Genomic DNA, 23387 nt, shown 5'->3' on the forward strand with positions numbered 1-23387 from the left:
AAAAGAATTCCCTTTACAAGAAAAGTTTGTCAAAAATGCGAAAGTCAAACCTAAAGCAGTTTACAAAGAGAATTTCATGGAAAAGGAAAAGTTATAATGAAAACAACGAACAGTTTTTTCAATTAACGGTTTTAGGGAAGAAACCCCAAGAAAAGGTTTTATATATAAGAAAGAGAATTTAGTCCAAAATGACTTATTTGAAGGAATAAAATATCAGAGGAAGAAGACTGAAAGGAAAGAGACATTTGAAGACAGTCTTATGATTCTTGTTTTTCATTTTTCAAGTAAGACAAATATTGTTTTTCCTTGTTTTGTGGTAGAAAAGCGAAATTAATTCCCGTTTTTCTCCATTTTGTTTGTATCGTTCAGGGCGATAATTCATTTAAAGAATTGTCTTATATATAGACTCCCTTTTTATGTATTCTTTTGTGTTTCTGTGATCGAAAATGCTACCAAATGCAAAAGAAGTGGCTTTACTGTAATTAATCACTTAAAAAAAATAGTACAAACCTGTTTGTGTGCAGTCTGTAGCGTTCTATGTAGACAAAAAGAATGAAGAAAAAAAAAGAAAAAAATGGTCGCCTTTTCTCTTTATATTCCTAATAGGAAAATGAAATGTTTCCAGTTGGATATAAATGGCCTGATTTTTTCAGAGATTGGGTTGATTTCGGATTTGGATGTCAGAGTAGCATGTGTTGTCAGCAGTGCATTGTGTTCTAGAGTTGAGTTCCGACATTAGAGTTTTTTGAGATTGGAAGTTGAGTTTTCGATAGCCAGAGCATCGAGATTTGAAGTAGTGAGTTTTTGGCAGCAGTGTGTCGAATTTAACATTTGATTGTTTGGTAATTGTGCATAAAACCAGACACTAAGTTTCAAACATGGCGGCAGGTCTGCCAATTGAGGTATGGAAGCTCAAAATGGATACAATACTCCCAATTACTTATATATTTGGGCAAAATATCAAGATTTTTTTAAATATATTTTTTCTAACATATTTACGTGTTTTTTTTTTTCAAAAACGTTTTTTTTATTATTAAACCTGTGCAGTCTATTACGATCGTCACCGATTTAAAAAAATATTATTGTTATAGTTAACTATATTTTACGTTCATTTTTTTACTCTCTTGTAATAAAAATATATAAAAATACATTGTTTATCAATTGATTTTGCGTTTTTAATCGCATAGAAATATCTAAACAGTTGGACAAAATAAACATAGCTATTTGAAAAAGATATGTGACTAAAAAACACAAAATCAATTGATTAAGAATTTTTATATATTTTTATTATAAGGGGAATAAAAAAATAAATGTGAAATATAGTTAACTATAAACATGTTTTTTTTTTAATTGGCGACGATCGTAATAAACTGTGCAGGTTTACATAAAGTATATGATAAATAAAGTATATTTAAATATAGTACATTAAAAAAGAAAATGTAACTATATTTAAAAAAAAAAAAAACGTAACTATGTTATAAAAAATATATTAGCAAAAATATCTTAATATTGTGTCCAAAAATAATCAGTTTTGAAGAATAGCAGAAATATTGTATTCATTTTGCGTATCCATAACTCAATTGACAGACCATCCGCCATGTTTGAAACTTAGGGTCTGGTTTTATGCACCATTACCTAAACATTAGTTATTCCTTTGTATTAATAAAATTGAACTCAGTTACTTTCTGAGTTTATTATTTGTTCCTTCTTATTGCTCCTTGTTGCTTTACTGTTTTTCTTTTTTATATCCCATTTATTATTACCTAAAGACGAATTTTGATAACGACACCAAATTCTTGTCAAAGACTCCTTCAACAGGGCTGTGGATGGCGACCTATTATGTCTAAAAACAGGATTATGGTGACTGAGCAATTTTGGCTGCTTAAATGATCACATGATTTACAATACTTCACTATGGCCCTTACTTTGGCTAGATAGGAGTTTGGAGCAGCCCGATCTTACTAAGCAGTTAGTCATGATATGCCTTAGCAAGAAAATAAAATATAGAAGCTAATGCCAATTGTACTATTAAACTAGACACTGTTTCCCTTCCTCTGTAACCAGACTCTAGAAGGCAATGGCTGAGGGTCAATCATACGAAGAATATAAAAGGCTTGATAACTGCTTCATATTACTAAACATTGGTTTCTAGATATTAAATCTAAAACTAGCAACAACTCAAAACTGTACTTGTTGAGAGAATACTGGTTATGTATCCTCCTCTCAATTAAGGCATTTGTAATTATCCCTTTGTATATTTGCAACAGAAGTTGGACTCTGTAGTTGGCAACAAAGCACAAAACCAGTGAATAATTCTATTTTTATTTTACTGGAAAAGCATCTATTTTTTACCCAAAATGGCAGGCAAAGAGCTCTTTAGTCTTGATAGGCAATCACCTAGAGATGGTGTCTCAATAAAAGCATTGGTCTTTATCACCTCACTGGTTTGCCATCAAGAAGAGCATCCAGCCTATCAAATTTTGCCTTAAATAAGGAAATGACTTCCAAAGAAAATTGTGTTGAATATGGAATCCGGGTGACACCGATAAAAGCTGGAGTATGCACACATGCACATTCCAGATGAACATTTGATCTACATTCTTGTATTCCATAAAAATGACTGGAATTGTAATTATCACTAAAAACAAAGAAATGTTTACATTCCAGGTCGGGAGGTTATGAATTGCGCAAAGCAAAATAAAAAAGAACAATGCAATATTTTAATATTTACATTTCAGGAATGTGGGTTGATATTTATATTAGACAGTTCATATAAACAATAGAAAAAGGAAAAAGAGAGAAGAGCAGACCAACAACAGTTGAGCGTAATTGATATTTCTCAGCAGTCGCTGCAATACACAAACCAATCCTTATGGCTAAACGTCTCTCTTTGTCAATAGGCAAAAGTTTATTTGTAAATAAATTTCTATGTTGATAAATTTGTGTCTTTGTTGATTTTGAGAAGAATGACAAAAGAATTGTCAGGTGTATATATGATTTTAACAAATATTTGAAAGTGCAAGTGAGAAAATTATATATACATTCAACAATGAAAACAGTTAGTTCAATTTCAGGTTATGCAGTTTAAATGTTGGAAGCTTGCATAGAAAGTCAGGTAAAATTGTTGAGTTTCTTGAAAGATGTATTGACCTGTGTCGTGTCTAGGAAACTCGTTGGAGAGGTAAACCTGCTAGAATGATTGTAAGAAAGAATGCAAGATATAAGTTGCTTTTGTATTGGAAATGAACAGGAAACAGATGGTACTAGTATTTTTATTGCAGAAAGTTGTGTGGATAAAGTGAATGAATAACACTGATGGAGTTGAAGGTAAGTAAGAAAATTTTTACATCTTTATCTGTTTATGCACCATAATGTGGAATGAGTGAACAGGTGAAAGATAAGTTTTATGACTGGTTTATTGCGGTAACTAGTAAAGTTGATGGTAATGAGGAAATGTTTGCTGCAGCAGAAGATTCGAATGGTCATGTTAGAAAGGTTCTTGGTGATTTTGAGGATGTGGATGGAGAAAATGGATATGATGATAGGAATACAAGAGGAGAAAGAATTTTAGAATTTGAACTTACAATAGACATGTTTGTTATTAGTATCTTAGGAAAAAGGGAAGTCATCTTGTTATGTATAAATCTGGTACAACAAAGACTCAAGTCTACTTGTTAGGAAAAAAAGGATAGAAAGTTCATTATTGATGTGAAAGTAATATTAGGTTAAAAAAACCATGAATCAACACAAACTGGCTATTTACAGTTTTATACTGAAGAAAGCTCATGGGTGAAGAGAAAAGTTATTCTTATGAGGAAAGTGCAAAAGTTGAATTAAGAACATGTAGCATGCGAATTTAGACACCAAGTGATGGCGTCTTCAGCTACTAAGTCTGTTACAGGAAGTGTGAAAGAATAGCGGAAGAAGCTGAAAGATACACTGTCGGATATAACAGACCAGACTTGTATAAACAGAGCAAACATATGATTGGTGAATGTTGTTCAAGTAATATATAAAAATGCTCAAAGTCATGTTAGAATTAACAGCTTTAATGTTAAAGTAGGATCACGTCAAGGTTCTTTTCTGAGTTTGTTGCTTTTCATTTGTGTCTTAGAAGCATTATTCACCGTTTTGTACGAGTTGTCCAGAAGAGATGTTGCATGTTGATGCTTTAATACTCACCTGTAAAAGAATAGATGGCCTACTTAATGAGTTAGATACTTGGAGAAATGCTATAGAAAGTAAAAGTCTGAAAGTGAATGTTACCAGTGATGATCACTGATTATAGTGTTGGAAAGCCACTAAAAAGTAGACAGTTACCTCAGTTTATGGAAAGGAAGTCAGGAGCAATTAATTTTTTTGTGCTACTTATAAGCATTGAGTAAACAAAAAGTACAGTGGAATTACTGATCAGTTGAGTAAAAATAGTCAATTTATGTGTAAAAAGTGTAAGACAATGGAGACAGATGAGCCCAGATGGATGATGAAGCTACTGAGGGATCTTGAGAAGATTTGTTTCCTTGGTGATACTGTTATATACCTAGTTGGGGGGGGATGGTGTGTACATAATTGTGACATGGCCATGATCGTCTGTCTTTGTGTGTTCACATGTGTATATACAGTCATGAGTGTGTGTATGTATGTGTCACATATATACAGACTATAAGATCTTACGACACACCTTTTCTCCTTTCCTTGGCCAGTGCCCCCTCGTGACGATTCAGGTATGCTGCCAAAAATACAACTTGAATATTATTGTTTGGTGACGGTCTTTATTCCAGATTTCCCTCCTTTCCTGGGAAGCCTCTGCATGACTGAATCGATCCCAATCTTTTTCTTCTTTTTCTGTTTTCTCATCTTGAATTAAGATTCTCTTGTTCTCTTTGACTGTCTGACTGCAATTATCCAAAAACTCACATGTGTCACCCTTATACATTGAAGTGTATGTGTGGAGTGGTAGCATCCCATTTACACAACTTACACTCAACATGCATTTACCAGCCTTGTGAACTCTGCTAGCATGCAGGTGCAACATGTCGTAAATGGAAGTCAATGAGTTTGAAGCCTGTTAGTCTTAACCTTTCAACCTCTTTGCACCTAACTTGAACACAAGCAAGTTGGTTCAGGCTAATACAGCATTAACTGCCTTATTGATACACAACAATACCATTAGAGCACAGAGTGGAGCAGGTGCTAGTGTGATTGCAGAGTTAAGAGTGGATAGTGTAAAGTCAGGAATTTCTGTCATTACTAATCAGCAGAGTGTTATAACTGTTGACAAAGAGAAGACTCTCCCAGGCACGTGTATGCAGTGTAATAATGTCTGGTTAGTAAAGGTTAAGGATATGTGTTGCATAGAGAAATGATATGAGGATGAAATGATGGGTGTGTAATGTGATTCTTAAAGATAAGCTTAGTTCTGTTGACCTCAGAGGAAGATTAAATCTGGATAGTATAAAAACACGTGGCGCTTCTACACTATTGGGACGAAATTTTGGAAATCGTAAAACTAAATTTCACATGAAAATACTGATATCTACGTATTCCTCGTATTTTTAAGATGATTATATCCAAAAATCGATAAGGTAGAAAATTATTTATTAAAGAAAATAAAAAATAGAATTTTATGAAAACAATGGTAAAACACAGGAGAATTTAAAAGAGAGGTAATTTTCCGTTTTGGTTTAAAACAAGATGGCAGAAAATTTTCGCCTGCTAACATGATTAAAGTTGTTTTGTTTAATAATTCAATAATATTCGGGTAATTTCGATTGCATAATTTGGAATTTACCGTTGTAACTTATTAAAAGTGGCAAAAATAAAATCAGTTGAAACTCAATTTATCGACTACAAAACCTCGTTCCAATTCTGTAGAAGCACCAAAGATGTATGCAAGAAAAGTAGATTTTGATGGTATTATGACACTATTGGTGTCATGAATGCATGCAGCGAGGTGCATATTGCAGTGAGAGGGGATGTTTGACCAGATGGGATAGAGGAGGAGAGGGAAGAAGAGGGGGTATTGATGTCTGATTGGGACAAAACAGAAATTTCTATGGGATTTTGTCAGAAAGAGAAAAAACAAATAATAATTGTTTTTATCTCATCATCGTTATATATCTGTTAACATGAAAAGTTGTTTTTAAAACCTCTGTTGAGAAGTATGAAGAGATCCAGAGATCCTTAGCTGATTAAGGCTGACAACTTAGAATAGGGGTCAAGGGTAAGGGTCGACGCCAAGCATTGTTTGACCTGGAATGACTAATCACTTCTAATTTGATAAGTAAAAACCTCAGTACAAATTAATAGGATAAAAGGGAGAGAGAGAGGTGCTGAGTGGACAAGACGAAGGGTAAGCTCTAAGAGGAAGAAAGAAAGAGTGTTTATAACCACTTTCTGAAGGAGAGGCGGGGAAAAGGGGTTGGATTTAGAAAAATTAATTCAAAAAAAATTAGAGTTGTAGCCAGCAAACTGAATGGCTGGGCTGGTCAAGTGCTCCCGATTTGGGAGCCCTCAGGGCCTGATGTTATGATGTTAACTAGCCTGTGTTAATGGGAAATCTGTGACTTTACTGGTCTGATCTTACATCGTTTCACTGCTATAGTCAGTCACCTCAATTTAGACAGTAGCTGTTATGAAGTAATAAAATTAATAAATAGTTTGTTATTGTTATAAACCGGAGTTCTGTTTGTTTATGGTGAGGACTCTTCATTTTGCAGCAAGCCGCAAGGACCAATGGAGTGATTGATGTACCGGAGACTACCTACACAGGGTAGGAGACGATTCGATCGAGAGGCAAAGCGCCCCACCATGAAAACACAGTGGGTGAAGATGATCAACAGGCCAACTTGTGACGGGACAATGTACGATCAGAAGAACACCTGTCATATCGGGTGGAATCCGATGAGGTTAAGGACACTCAGTGTGGTTGGTGCAGTATTGTGTCTGCATTATAGTATGGCCACATTGAAAGAATGGATGAAAGTTCTTGCATCAGTAGATGTAGAACAACTGAGGATGCAGGTTCAATTTATAACAGAAGGTCACTGAAAACAAAGGAGAATGAATCTGACTAGTGATACATTAATTTGGAAGTCGATTTTTTTAAAGTTTGTAATATTGTCCCAGAACCAACACATTGTAGCCTCAGTCGCAAAGCAGACAAGGAATAGAAAACAACTTCCACTCACTTTTTTTTATTGTACAATGACATTTATTTCCTCATTCTCTCATTACCGCTGGGGCGTCACTTATGTGATCGTTTTCTTAGGCGTCATTCCCCTCTCTCACATGATCTCGAACATTCTTCCCATCTCTAATGTGGTCTCTTTTTGAAAATCGTTATTTTTCCTTACCGGTTACATCACTTTGCATGCATGTGCATACATGCGTCCACGCTATGTTAGCGTGTAAAACAGACATAAAACTGAATACGATGATCATGATGATCATTGCCTAAAATAAATTAAGTAAATCCGTCTAGATCATAATTAGCAATTAACTAGACATCTGAAGACTATTTTTTAATAAAATGTTTTTGTGGTCAAACTGTGACAGACTATGAGTAGATTTAGTCAACACAACTGATGAAAGTAATTATAATTTTATAATCTTCATTAATGTTGTGAAAATGGTTTATGACAATTTTTTATTGACTCTGAATTTGAATATGTCCACGTTGTAGTCCTCCAGTAATGTGTTCAGCAGATGGAAAGTACTCTGAAAAATATTTGGCAATTTAACATATTCACTGATCCAAACAAGTTCCAATTATCGAAATTCTTGGGAAGTAAACTTACTTTTACTTACTGTTACTTAATTTGAAGATCTTGCTAAAAATGTAGTTCAAAAGATTAGAATAGCTGTAAACTGATTTTTACAGAAATGATTATCACAGAAAGTAAAGTACATTTTAGATATAATAAATAAGAATATCTGTAAACTGATTTTAAAAAAATAGATATGCTTATTTTTAAATATGTTTATTTACACAATTTTTTTTACAGAAATAAATAATATTGAAAGTGAAATATTTTTTAAATATAATTAAAATAAATTAAATAAATGATTATGAAAATGAATGCACGTTTAAATAATGAAAAAGAAAATTAATCTCAACAAAAATATGAATTTTTCACATATATATAAGATGAAATAGTTTTGGGACAATTAATTAGAATTGGAAGCAGGATTCAGAAAAATTGCAACATTTGAGGGTACTGGAATCAGAAAAATTGGTGCCTATATTCCGATGCCAAAAAACGATTCTTTTGTCTTTTTTATTTGATTTTGTTTAAGGAAAAACTTTCCACTGTTGGTAAAATAACATTCATTGATTTTAAATTACAACTAAAACTAAAATCTATAGATCATCCCCCACAAGTGTATTTTTACACTTGAGAAACTATCCACACATTTTATGTGTTTTTTTATGGTAAGTGGGAATAGGTAATAACTCTATTGTTAAATACTTAGAGATTTATAAAGAATTGGGATTGGTAACTGTATCAGAATCGGAATTTAGTACAGAATCATTAACTGTATTGGAATCAAGAAAAATATTGGAATTGTCCTATCATTAAAATTAAATAATATAAACATAATTTAACAGAAATGTGTATTTACCCAAATATAATTAAACTACATAATAAATATGAATCCAGCTTAATATAACAGCAAAGATGTTAACAGATTAAGTAAAGAAATGTAATTCATCTTCAAATTTACTTTCTGAGATCAAACTGTGCACTTACTGTCTCTATAGACACACAACGGTCCCTATCCATTAAATTCTTTAATTGGCCAATCAACTCTAGCATTCTGATTTCTTTACTCCTCCCATACCTCTCATCATCTCTCACAGACTTCCTGCCTTCCTTGAATCTCTTATGCCACTCAAAAACTGATGCTTGATTCATGCAAGATGGTCCAAAAGTAGTTTGGAGTATTTCATATGTTTGTGTGGCATTTTTTCCAAGTTTAAAACAGAATTTTATTGCATATCGTTCTTCTAAATTGTCCTCACATCCAGATTGCATTTTTGAAATTCATCAGCTGTGACAATCAGGCTTTAGTAGGGTGTATTTAAATTCCCACTGTAGCTGTTTATTTGAACCTGAAATCATAAAAATTCGTCAATCATCTCATCAGACGTATAGCAATAACATACTGAACTATCAAGTGTCTACAACAATTTTAAATGCCTGTACAAAAAAAGTCTGGAAACTTATTGAAGGTACCTCGTATGGTTGATGTTGGTAACATAGAAGATAAGAAAGTTATTTGCAGTTGTGAAATTTGTGTTATGAAATGTTTATTTACAGCACCGAGTACTCCCAAACAGTTACCCATCTAAGTACTGAGCAGACTCAATGGCACTTAACTTCAATCATCAGACTTAAAACTGGTGTGTCAACATGATTTAACCAATATAATTTGAATATTACACAGAAAAATGTCATAATATAAAAGTAATATTTCTTTAAATTTGGCGGGAAAACAACCCCTTCAGAGGGAAACAAATTTGGTGGTCAGTTTTCAATATTCAGAAGCTATGGGGAACTGAAAAATTCTTTGTACCACAAATTATACCAATTATCGATCCCTTTATGCTGACAAATGTTTATATTATAGGAAAAAAAGAAAAGAAAAGATTATGATTAACATCCTCCCCAGTGCAGCATTGCAATCAATGATTTAATGATTTTCCATTAAACTGTTTATAAATGAATATGAAGACGTGAAAACTTAGCAATAATTACGCCAAAGTAAATATTTTTTTAGTCATTTTTACATATTTATATAATACTAACAGAGTGCTTGGTGTTGCCCAGTCATAAAAATGCTTAAATATGACATTTTTATTTATGTAGATTTTGTATTTATTACTACAGAGTACATTCTCTATCAATTATTATATATTATATTGTACCCAATATATAGTAGTGATTTCAAAATTAAAATATAACTTGGGTGCCATCAGCTAGAATCGAAACCAAAACATATAGCTCCAGCCTTAGTCATTACCATTTGAACTATCATCAGATGGATAAAAAATAGTTTAAAATGAACTAATTGTAATGTATAAATGTTTATTTGCGCATGCGTACAAAGAACACGTTTAGTCGACTTACACTTGCCAAATTTTAATTTTCTTAGATTTTGACCCCTTAGCAGCTATTTTTACCAGCTAAAAACCTTGAAGAGAGCGATTCACAAAAAAAATGCAATCATTAGATCTGCCTTGTGCTGCTTTGCAAATTTGCATCTCAGAGGTGATGCAAATTTGCATCTCAGAGGTGATGCAGTTTGAAAAACTGGAGACAGACAGACATAGTGAGTTTTATGAATTAGATTTTTCTTAGTTTGTCTGTTTGTTTCATTTTTTACAAGGGAGTCGCCACTCAAGGATAAGGGTTAATGAGTGTAAGGTAGTAACGTAGTGAAAATTGGATAGAATTTGATTATGCAAGGGATGGCTCAAGAGGAACTTGTTTACATTGGACTTGAAGATGACCACATTGGAGTCAGCCAGACGCTGTGCATTCATTTTTTTTTCTCAGAAACCTCTAACCTGGCTAAAATTTTATATGGATCTTTGTTATGATAAGGTGCAGCAAACTAAGTATTATGGTATCCATTCAATGCACAGTTAGGAATTAATAGGATTGGTATTTCATGCAAAAATGAGCACAAATTTAACCATATTCAACTATCAATATGGCATAAGGCATTCATTTTAAGTCAACGGGCTATAACTTTTGCCCGTTTTTAATGGGCTAAAAAGTGTAATGTTTTTTATAATCTGTCGTGTATGCTTATTTAGGGTTTAACGTGAACGAAACATTACGATCTCATTATCAAAATTTTTATTCAAATACTAGTGGGACTTATGCATTGGTATCTTCTGGAAAAATTTAAGAACCCAATAAACTACTGCTCCAATCACCAAGTTTCGTATACTTAGTGTTAAATCGATTTTCTTAATCTATTACTAATGCAAATTTCGTATCTATCTTTCTGAAACTGAACCCATACTTCTACTAATGGTATTATTGTACTTTTTATTATAAATGGAGATTTGGAATCTGTTTGTCTGAAGCCGATTCTATACAATTAATTATACCACATTTTAAAGCTTAATTCAGTTTAGTATACTATTTCTTTCAATACTCATTTCAGCAGGTAGTATATTATCTACTCTGTAATCATGATGCCATCCTTCCAGGGATTATCTTCTCTTTTTTTGAGGTGGTTATGATAGAATTTGTTCTGTAGATATGAAACCATTTTCCTAGGTTTTACCTTCTCCTTGGGGAAGAAGTTTAGTATCTGTTCTGTGTGTCACATATTGAGGGTGCACACACGCACACGACACATGACAGCTGATAGCCAAAATGCAATGAACGATTGGGGTCAGGCTGTCGAAATTGATATCGCCAATGGTGAAAGGTTAGCTATTTGACACACACTGCTGTTGAGGTTAGCATACCTGCAGAGAGCTGGCCACATATATAGCCCAGAGATAAAGGCAAAAGAGAGAAAAACATACAGTCAGCTGGCAAAATAATATTAGTACGAGCTTGTGGTTCCATCCACCTTCCTGTCCACACTCCCTCTCTAGCTACAAGAGGTAACAGAAAAAAAAAGAAAATTTTTTATTTTATACAAAAATGAAGTCATATTACGAGTTTTTCTGGCTGACGAAAAATCAACTGCATAACATGTGCATATGAAACCATCCTCGCAGATATTATCGGTGCTGGTGCATATTGTGAACCAGGCATATCTCAGTCGTCACTCGGCTTTGGCCAGAACATGATGTCAGCAGCCAGATTATGCTGAGCACCAGCTTGATTTACCTGCTGTCTGACGTAACACACCGATCAGCCAATCACAATGAAACACGCTGAATTACGATTTTATAATAAAAACAAAAAAAAATTTTCTTTTCACCTTTTTTTTTTAAAACATTTCCTTGAAATTACTTGATCCTCCAAAAATTAATTTTTGCTTCTTCTAACCTTCACAGTTATTATTTAAAAAAAAAAAAAAAAAATGAATAATAAAACACCATATTTGTTTTTAGTTTCTACATTTTACATTTATTCATTTTTCTATTTTCTTTTACGTAGTGTTGTTATGATTTTATCGGCGAGGCTCCGCATAATCTGGCGCCCCTACAAGGAATGCTGACGGAGCTGTCCAGGTATATTTTGCAGGCCAAAGTGCTCTTCCTTTATGTTGCTGGCTCTTAAATCTCACTTTCTGACACTTGTGTCACATCTTCCTGCTGCTGTTCTTTGTTTAATTTCAGTCTTATTGTTTTACCCCCATAAACATAACATACACATATGTAAAATAACAATATACGGCACTCGTCTGCTTTCAATAAAATCCCCCAATTATCTCCCTTTCATTCTTTAATTTTCTCTGTTTCACTTGTTACTTCTTTTTTCATAAAAGCGGTGATTTGGTAGCAATAGTAGTCGCTGAAGCGACGTGATTGCTATGGAAACCAGTCATAAAAACGTCGCTTACCGCCTTACATTTTTTTACGATTTTGAACACCACTAAATTCATCATAACTTTTCACAATATAGCTGAGAAAGTGATCTATAAATTGTAATAATTGTTTGAAATTTAGTCGAAAAATTAATGAGTGGCGAAGCTTTAAAGCAGTTGATATTGTGTTCCGATCAAAGCTGAGCATACAACGAAATACGTCTGGTTCACAATATGTTAAAGTGAGGAATAACATGCATTAACAAGAAATTATGATTGATTATTCATTAGCAATCTCGACGTTGTACGAGCCTTTTTCAAGTCTCACACAAAAACACACATTCACATTTCAAGCTATGTCATATACATACGCGCACACAAACATACGCGCCCACGTCCACACATGTACACATATTCACATTCGCGTACATACACTCACATTCACATATATATATACACACGCTAACGTATACACATATACTCACACACGCGCACACGAACGCACACATGGACGACGTCACTTCCGCTTTCTAGGGAAATATACCCATGCGCAAAAGACACTCCGGAAACGAGTATAAAAGGAAGAGCAACAAGTGGCTCCTTCTTTCCGGCGCAGCTTCCGTGCTGGTCGGTCGGTCTTCGGACCACCCGCGTGCATCACGCCCACTTACTACTATGTATGGGGCAAGAGCTAACAGACTGTATGTACACATTCCCACTCTTTCTCTCTCTATCTACTACTGGTCCCTGAGAACACCTTCGCGTAGCTGACAACTAACTGATGACAACTCTAATATCCTCTTCTTTGGCTACACGCTGGATTCTCATTTCCACTACAACACTCACTTCAATTCCCACGCGCGAACAAACGATAGTGACTCGAACTTGAGATGAACACACATTTCCTATTCTTTCTACAACACCAGTCCCGCAACGAACATTGGTTACACATGCGCGGACATAACACGTTATAACTAAAACGTTCATTCTTTCAACAGCAAATAAATGACGTTTATCTTATCCATCAATTGAGTCTTTGTTTCCTTCAATTCCATTCGTTTCATTATTTTCTTGTGGCGAGCTAGGGTATTATATCCTGGTCCGCTACAACGCTTACATTATATATCCAAACAAAGAATATGACTGTTAGTACTGCTAGTACCTATAAGTATTAATTATTTTGTTAATTTTAAATTAAAATTTAAACATTCGTCTTATTTAATAACTAAGAAAGAAAACCACCACAGCATTTTGAAACTTAGGAGATTTTAAATAATTGTGTTTAGACACAAACACTGGAACAGTATGTACTTTATTTGCTTTTTATTAGCAGTAGCGTGTCGGTGTAGTCATTAATAGGACCCTATGTAGAACATAGTGTAAGATGAAAAAGTGTATAACCTTATGTTGCACATAAGATGAAAAAGTGTAATATAATACGAAATAGTAATGCAAGCAGAAGGAACATTTATTTGTTGTGTATTAATTAATAGGATCCTATGTAGCACATGGTGTAAGATGAAAAAGTGACTCAAATTAAATTTATATCATATTTTTGTTGTGGTTTTTCGAGTCAAGGGAAGACAATATGTTACTGTGGACGATTTGTTATACCTACTGCCATGTTGAAATCAGTAACCAAAGTTAGAAGGGCTGATCAGATAAAATATAAAAACTGTTGAACTTTAATTAAACAATGATTATAATTTCTGAAAATACATATTAATAATCCAATTGAAGTGCAACCAAAACAGAATTGTATATGCATCTATTGATAACAGAGCTATTCTGGTCAATGAAATAGGGGAAAATCTTACTTCAGTTATCATTCAAACGCGGCAGTGTTTGAATATATGGTTAAGTGTCGGTTTTAGTCATTTAGAACTGCTTTAAAGCTTCAGCGCTCATTGATTTTTCGACTAAATTTCAAACAGTTATTACAATTTATAGATCACTTTCTCAGCTATATTGTGAAAATTTTTTTCAATTTTCATTCAGTAAAACAAAAGTTATGATGAATTTAGTGGTGTTCAAAATCGTAAAAAAATGTAAGGCGGTAAGCGACGTTTTTATAATTGGTTTCCATAGCAACCACGTCGCTTCAGCGACTACTATTGCTACCAATTCACCGCTTTCATGAAAAAAGAAGTAACAAGTGAAACAGAGAGAATGAAAGAATGAAAGGGAGATAATAGGGGGATTTTATTGAAAGCAGACGAGTGCCGTATATTGTTATTTTACATATGTGTATGTTATGTTTATGGCGGTAAAAAAATAAGACTCAAATTAAACAAAGAACAACAGCAGGAAGACGTAACACAAGTATCAGAAAGTGAGATTTAAGAGCCAGCAACATAAAGGAAGAGCACTTTGGCCTGCAAAATATACCTGGACAGCTCCGTCAGGATTCCTTGTAGGGGCGCCTCAAGCAATTGGCAATAAATTAACCCTTTCTCAAAGACAAAAGACAAAGCCTGGGAAAGTGCACAGGACTAGCAACACACTGTAGTCAAAAGGGAAAAAGCCATTTCAAAAATTGCATAGACTGTTGATTTGGAGGTTCTGAGGAAAAACATGCCCTGCTGGGGCTTGTTTGGAGGAAGAATTCCTTCCGTTGCAAACGCACACAGACAGACCTTTACACCACAATTGGCATTAGATCCTTTGGAATGTTATGGGAGGAGCAGTTCCAAACTCACAGATCTGTGTACTTTTACTTTGACAGTTTCTAGTATTAGTATTATTGCAACAAACTAGTGTATTATTAATTATTATTATTAAACTGATATCAGTCAGTGGACAGTGGTCATTTTGTGCATGACTACAAATTACAATTAATAATTGCTGTAATTATTTTCAAAGGTAAAATTACAATCTTCTCCCTCGAAAAATAAAAAGAAAGTAAAACCTTATAATGAATGATAAGATGAGGGGTATATGTATAATTAAAGTTTGGTTGTGAAAGGAGGTCTGTCTGACTCCATATTTAGAAATAACTAGATAGAATGTCCACCCGACTTATGAAATAAGTAGACGACATTGAAAGTTAATAAAAATATTTTTTTTTGTATGAAAAGGAATTATAAACAACAAACATTCAATCTTTACAAAAACAGGCACCACATATCTTTGTACATTTCATCTCGCCATTAGTAACCTGTTTCTGCTCTATCGTTATTTTCATGACAAGTGCTCGTCTGAGCTTCAATCTATAGTCTTCACTTGTCAAACTTTCATAAAAAAATACTTGCCTAGCTACAACTACTATTAACAATTTCCACCACTCTCCATCTGTGCCTAAATCTAAATACAGATTCCATGAACAAAGCTTCTTTTCTAGAACTGCCCGTCTGTAGAACTCTGTTCTGCTGGCCTGCTTCCCAGCTGACTACAACGTGGTCATCTTCAAGTCCAATGCAAACAAGTTCTTATTGAGCCGACCCCTAAATAATCATCAGCAATTTCTTTGCTGTTATCTCGGCGACCAATGTACACTCATTAACCCTTATCCTCGACTGAACTTTAAGCCTTGATAAGTGGTGACTCCCTTATAAAAAAAAAAAAAAAAAAGAAAGAATGCTCTCAAACTTCAACTGATTGAAAAGTGGGAAAATACCAGAGCACATTAGTATTGTATATGTGAAGACATCTGATTGGTCTATGTGCAACTTACTCAGTGATAAATCTGTCTATGCACATCAGGAGAAAATATTACATCAATATATGTGACTGTTGCAACTAACAGTGCCCTATTCACCAAATTATTTATATCTTATTTACCGTCCAACATTCAGGCAATATTAGCATCTATGATGGAGACAGAAAACCATTGAACAATTAGTGTCCTTAATGGACAAAATTATGGATTTAGAAGGAAAATCCCTCCAGTGATGAATACTAATGCAGTAGCTGAAATTTCATTGGCACTAAGATAGCCCTTGTAGAGAATGGGGCCGACTGATGAGACGGGTCAGAAAAAAGTGGAACATCAGTTGTCATGTGGTGTTATAAATTCAGCGCTAGTCTTGAACTCAGGAGATTTTTAAGTCCACTTTACGTGGTGCTATGAACAGGATTTATTTTTACAAAATTATTTTCTTACTAAAATTGGCATCAGGACAACACGATAACGAACATTACTTGCAACTAGTTCATCAGTTGATAAATTTACGGAAAAAAAAACAATGAGATTCATGCTGGCAGGGAAATGTGTCAAACCGACCCCACACTGAAAAACCAGACAGACTTGTGATCAATCATGGTTACACCAACAGAGACTAGGCTATATTCATCAATACATAGACCCAGTACAAACAAATGTGTGGTTTAACCGACTCCCGTGGAAATATGCAACAAGTTAAGAATGGCTTGCTCTAACGAGGTAAACAGACTTTTGTTCGAACTAGTAGAGCCTGAAGCTTTCAATATAGCCATGGAAAAACAGCTCCTATGATATATACGACTCATTGTGGTGGAAGATCTACATAAAGAGGTGTATAGACATAGATTCCACAATATGAGGCAGCAAAAAGGAAAGAATCCCACACAGTTTTTAGGAAAGCTTCGATCCTAAGCTAGATTGAAAGAGGATTCTTAAAAATTCTTTTTTTTTTTTGTTCCGCTATTGCATTTTTTATTCCAATAAATATTCAATTAATTGTAAAGGAAGTTTTTTTTAATATTATTAACTTTTATGGAAGTCATTCAAGACAGGAGATGAAGTCACTTGATGCAAGGAGCAAATAATAATAATAATAATAATAATAATAATACAAACTGTTGTCAATGAGTAATCTCTGATGACCTGTGTGAGAACTCCTAACGAGTACAAATCATAACCCATGCGGGGGTGTAGAAATACCTGGCTTTGAAACCAGGCGTGAGGCTAACCCTTTCAGTTATGATGGACCCGTAAATCTTGTCAGGTATCCATCTAGGAGAAGGAAAACTTCAATGTTAAACTCGTGCCACTGGCTACATATGTTTTGGCACCAAAGGGAGGAGGGTGGCTTACTCAGTACTGGTCAACAACCTTCCTAGAGCTCATGCCTCCATGAAATTACCGGTTTACAAACTTAAACTGCTTAAGGAGTAGATAAGCTAAGCTCTGTCTATTTCCTGGCTTCCATACTCCTTCTTTGCCTATTAGCCAGGAGCAGAGGTGCATCACAGGGATTCATTAGAGATGCCCAGTGTTTGGCATTGTTTCTTGACTAGGACAATGAACACTGCCCCCTACTTTTGCTCCATTGCCTTCCCCTGAAACTGGGTGTTTTGGGGGTGCTTTTTTAGCTTGTAGGCTCACATGATTAGTTTGAGCCACTCTTGTCTGACAGGTTTGAGGGTACCAGTTAACAAGTTGTCTGACTGCTGTATTCCAACTGGTAGTACAGTAGTCCTAAGTTTTTAGTGGTGCTTAGAGTAGCAGCTTTATCATCAGTTGCATAAATTTGGGATGGTTGTAGTGCCATTTTGCGCATGGAAGGACCCTGCATATCTCCAGTGGGCATTTCTGAAGCCAAATTCCCGTGGATGAGTAGTTGGCTGATAGTCTACTTGTGTTGCATGATGGTCTACTTGTGTTGCATGATGGTCTACTTGTGTTGCATGATAGAGGCTATGCACATTCACTTTGTCTAGCACCTCTCACCCTAAACTACAAAATAAAATGACAGCTCAATCCAAAATAACGATCAAACCAGACGCACACTCAAACAACAATTCACCACTTGAGATTCGCATTTACAAATATCCGTGGACAGAGCTACAAATGTTAATCTGCAACATAAACTGCAACAAAACTAAAATAAAAAAAGATAGAAAAACACTACATGGAAACAAGAAAACTGAAACTGCAAAATTATAAGTTTACTATCTTCCCCCCCTCCTCATAAAAATGTAGTGTCAACATCAACTGGCACCACACCAAATAGTCAAGAAGGATCAAGGAGGATGAAAAGAGAGAAAAGAGAAAGTACTAGCCAGACCTCCATTCGAAGACAACTGGGACCTTTGGAAGGCTTATTGTCACACAAATTCCAGTGAAGACCAATGATAATTGCCATCGAAAAGTCAGTGGCAAGTGGCTGTGGTGATAATGCAGATTCATTTGCATAGGTTATCGAGAGAGGTGGAGAGTACTGGAAATCTGGAGAGATTTATTATCATCCAGACTCTAAGGAACACTACTGTTTGTTGTCAGTGAGCAATCCTTGATGGTCTGTGTGAGAATTCCTAATAATAATAATAATGATGATGATGATAATAATAATAAAAAATTGAAAAAAAAAAAAAAAAAAATAAGCAAACTGGCTAGAAAACTGAAAGGAATATGGAGCATGAAGAAAGTTAAGATACCATCGATGATCGTAGGAGCACTAGAAACAATCCTGAAAAACTTTGAAAAGAGAATGGGAGAAATTGGAATCTGAGGAATGGCTGAAAAGATACAATGCATAGCAATAATGAAAACAGTTCAAATTTTAAGGAAAATGCTAGAATATAGAAAGGAATCGACATAAACTGCAAACATTAACCAATAACATGCTGCAATAAAAGTAAAACTAAAACAGAAAGAACACAACTACAAGCAACCGAGAAAACCGAAAGAAAAAAAATTGTAAGTTGACTATGCCTCCCTCACCTCTAAAAAAAAAAATAAAAATGCTGGCGTCTTCATCGGCTGGCACCACAACAAAGAGCCGTGAAGAGGTCAAGTGGACAGGGGAAGGAGAGCACCAACCAGACCTTCACTGAAGAAATGTGGAGAACACTGGGACCGTGGGGAGGTTTTTTGCCACCCAAACCTCTGGAATACCAATGGCTGTTGCCAGTGAAAAATCAATGGTAAACAGCTGTTGCAATAATGTGAAGTCATCTGCACTGGAAATCTCACTCAGACTCCATGGAACATCACAGGTGATCATTAGTGATGGGATGGACTGTGTGAAAACTCCAAATGAGTGGATAATAATAATAATAATAATAATAATGAGGAAAATATAATAATTTCAAAATAAATCAAGCATGAAAGAAACTCCACCACCAGCGTTAAATCCCCTGGACATACAACAGGCTAGCTGTGAAAAAAATAAATAAAAACTTTTTTTTTTCAGAGATTTGCTTCAATGTTTTCTCATAACTGACATTTTTTTTTTTCTGTCCTCGGCCAGTGAAAAAGGAATCCCACTGGACTAGGGCATTCTTTTTGTTGTTGTTGTTGTTGTTGTTCTCAACCCAGAGTGTACCTTTTTTGAAGAGATGGATTTTCCTCATCATTAAAAAACCGTGTCAAATTCTGCCCTCTTGAGATGGGGGGGGGGGGGGTAGATAAAGTCAATAGATATCAAATAGATATCCAATGGATCATCACACACACACACACACAAAGAGAAGAACTAATTGAAACGAAGTTATTGTTTACTTACAGGGTAAGACGTACTCCCTCATCGGTCGGAGATATTCGGAAAAGATCCACCAACATCCACGATAGATTTTCACCGACGTGATGTGAGGGTTCTTCCAACCATTATAGCACACTTCCCAAAGTCCGGCTGAAACAAAGTTTTTCTGTCCATCCTCATGTCGTTCGATCCAATAAGAAGTGGAAAAACTAATCAACATGAACAAAGCGGCTAAAATCGATCCGGCTAAACCACAGTAAAAGAAGATTTTCTTATAATCTCGGGTTAGGGCCATAGCTACTTTTTTTTTTTTTTTTTTAAATTTTTTTTTTTAGGTAAATGTAAAAAAGGAAACAATTTTTTTTTTTTTTTTTTAACTGTCAATTTATCCCCCAAAACATTAGATTTCTGGGTTTAGGTTTTTGCACTAAAAACAATCCGTCTTATTTTTTGTGTGTGGGGGAGGGGGTGATAATAAACGCAACATTTACAAGTAGTATTTGGTTTAATATCATTATCAAATAAACCTTTCCATGTAACTATGTATGTAGATGTTTTTTTCCTTTTCTTTGAAAAATAAAGAGATCCTCGTGTCATCTGGGGTACAAAAGACAGGTATATCCCTTGGTTAGTAGTAAACAGTTGTAATTCCTCTTCAGGTATCTCTAACTGCTTCCAGGTAAAAATAAATAAATAAATAAAAATAACAGGTGATTGTTTTTTGTTTATCGTAGTGGAAAAAGGACTCCCTCCCCCACGAGTGAGTGACATATATTTATGCCTACCTGTAGTAGTAAATTAGTAATAAGATTACCTGTACCACTAATCGGAGATAGAAGGGGAAATACAGGTAGATTTGTGTATGAATATGGATGGTTTTTGTAAAGAACAAAAAAAAAAAAAGTGTGTGAAATATCGAAGTTTAGGTAAAAGGATGAGGAGAGGTAGAAAGTAGGACGGTAATACAAAGTAACAAAGATATATATATTTAAAAAAAAAAAAAAAAAATGAATGCCTTGACTGAGGGAGGGGTTTAGAGAAGAAAAACGGAGGGGCAAATGAGAGTTAGGCTGAGTTGAACCCCCCCCCTCTCGATTAATTCTTTTTGGCCTTTTCTTTACGATTTAACTTTTTCCTTTTCTTTCTTCTCTATTTTTTTTTTTTCTTTTCAAAGTAAATTTACCTTTTCCATGATGTCTCGTTATGAAGCAGTATTTAATAAGATCTAATATCAATTTACTGACCATGACCCTGGATAGTAAATGCCGTACCACCACTGTGACTTGTCTCTAGTTCATTGGGTAGGTTTGTTGGTTCTTTCGTACGACAGGGGTGCGCGTGCATAAATTCATTGCTAAAGAAGAGCCTCTTTTTACTCACTTGTTTCACACTACAATACAATCTAATAGTGATACAAAAAAGAGAAAGAAGCAACCTTAGTAGAGGGCAATTGCTCTTGACATATCTAAAGCCTTTGATAGGGTATGGCATAAAGGTTTACTTCATAAGATCGCTAGCTATGGTATAGCTGGAAAAGTCTTCTCAATTATTAAATCATTTCTTTCTGATAGGTTCATAAGAGTAGTAGTTGAGGGGCAAAAATCAGAAGCTCACAGTATTAATGCCGGTGTCCCTCAGGGATCTATCCTGGGCCCAACTCTTTTCCTGATCTACATTAATGATCTTCCAAATCATATCCTTACATCATTTGTAGACATTTATGCTGACGACACTACCATTTATGGTACCACTTCTAAGACAGTAAACGACCAAGTTCTCTCCAATTCTCTCTCCTCTGATCTTGAGCACGTAGTACAATGGGGAAAGAAGTGGCTGGTTACTTTTAATGCATCTAAAACCAAGCTTCTCTCTTTACATCATCAACATTCTAATCCACATTTGTCATCAATTGAAATGAATGGCTCTCGTCTTCAGGAGGCCTCAAGTTTTGACAAGCTTCTGGGCTTGACCATTACTCCTGATCTTAAATGGAACACGTATATCAAATCTGTTGCCAAGGCCGCTGGAAAAATGGTGGGATCTTTCTATCGATCCAGTAGATATCTCACTGCTGATGCTATTCTCTACCTATATAAGAGCCAGGTACGTCCAAGGATGGAATACTGTTGCCACATCTGGGCAGGAGCTGCTAGAAAGGACTTGTCCTGCCTTGATAGAGTTCAAAATAGACTTCGTAGCCTCGTAGGAGATGTCCTTTTCTCCTCCTTGCAACCTCTATCTCACAGAAGAGATGTTGCGAGTTTGTCTCTGATGTATCGTTATTTTCATGGAAAGTGTTCAACTGAGCTTCAATCTATGGTCCCCCCTCGCCAGACTTTCACAAGAAACACTCGTCTAGCTGTAAACACTATCAATAATTTCCCCCACTCTTTATCTGTGCCTAAACCTAAACGTAGATTCCATGAACAAAGCTTCTTTCTTAGAACTGCACGCCTGTGGAATTGTCTTCCGTTTTCCTGCTTTCCGGCTGACTACAATATGGTTGTGTTCAAGTCTAAAGTAAATAAGTTCTTGATGAGCCGTTCCATATAAGTTATTAAATTTACCAAATTTTCATTACTAATGATTACTATATTGACCAATTTCTACTGTACACTCTTTAACCCTTATCCTTGAGTGGCCTCTGGGCCTTGATAAAGTGGTGATGCCTTTGTAAAAAAAAAAAAAAAAGTCAGTGGCCCCCAATAATGCTGTGTTAAAGCTGAGAGGGAAAAGATAACGAAATACTAAGGTCTTATGTACGACATGAAAAGAAATTGGAATCTCAGGAAGATCTTCATCATTCCAGTAATTATATGGGCAACTTGACTCACAAAAAAGATTTCAAAAACTACTTGGCAAATATACCCGATGAACTAAGTGCAAGAGAGATACAAACACCTGCACTTACATGGACAATTAGAATCTTTAAAATATCTCTTGGTTAGAATGTATGAGATAATGTGTGAATGCCTGACATCAGGTAGAATGCTCCATCCCCAGCTAACTAGAACAAAATAATACGAAAATTTAAAAAAAAAGTAGGCGTTTTTCATACAAGTCGAAGATGCATCCTTGATAAATCAGTCCGGCAGTTTCTGGACAATTTTGAAGTTGGTGTCCTTGTTTCTTTTGGGCAGAGGTATGATTCCATTAATCATCCTCCATCAGGCTTTACCTTCTCTTTTTCCTTTAATGACTACAAAAAGCCTTCTCAACCACTAATTGCTATGACAACAGCATATTCTTTTCCTTGTTTTGATTCTTAGCTATATATCCATTGATATCTTAAATGTTTTTATGCAGAGTGATGTGATCCTCGGTTGATTAATTGTGTCTAACTGTGTCGGATATATACTTGAGAGTAAAAACAATGAAAAGAATATGCTGTTGTCATAGCCCTAGTTATGACTAATAATACACTACCTGAAAGTACTTCATTCAAACTCCTAGGTTTAACATTCACAGGCAACATGACTT

General features: G+C 35.0%; 1 protein-coding gene across 1 annotated transcript in view; it reads right to left on the reverse strand.

The window, feature by feature from the left end:
- LOC145243963 (uncharacterized) overlaps positions 1–20852 on the reverse strand; it is a 91914-nt gene extending 71062 nt beyond the window's left edge. The window contains exon 1 of the mRNA XM_080107091.1: positions 19932–20852. Within this exon, the coding sequence (XP_079963217.1) occupies positions 19932–20202 (271 nt within the window). The 5' untranslated portion in view covers positions 20203–20852. The remainder of the gene's footprint in view (positions 1–19931) is intronic.
- Positions 20853–23387: the final 2535 nt, after the last annotated feature.

This window comes from Euprymna scolopes, chromosome 22 (assembly GCF_053919585.1).
Source record: "Euprymna scolopes isolate OS-2025 chromosome 22, ASM5391958v1, whole genome shotgun sequence".
In the NCBI taxonomy this organism is placed as follows: Eukaryota; Metazoa; Mollusca; class Cephalopoda; order Sepiida; family Sepiolidae; genus Euprymna; species Euprymna scolopes.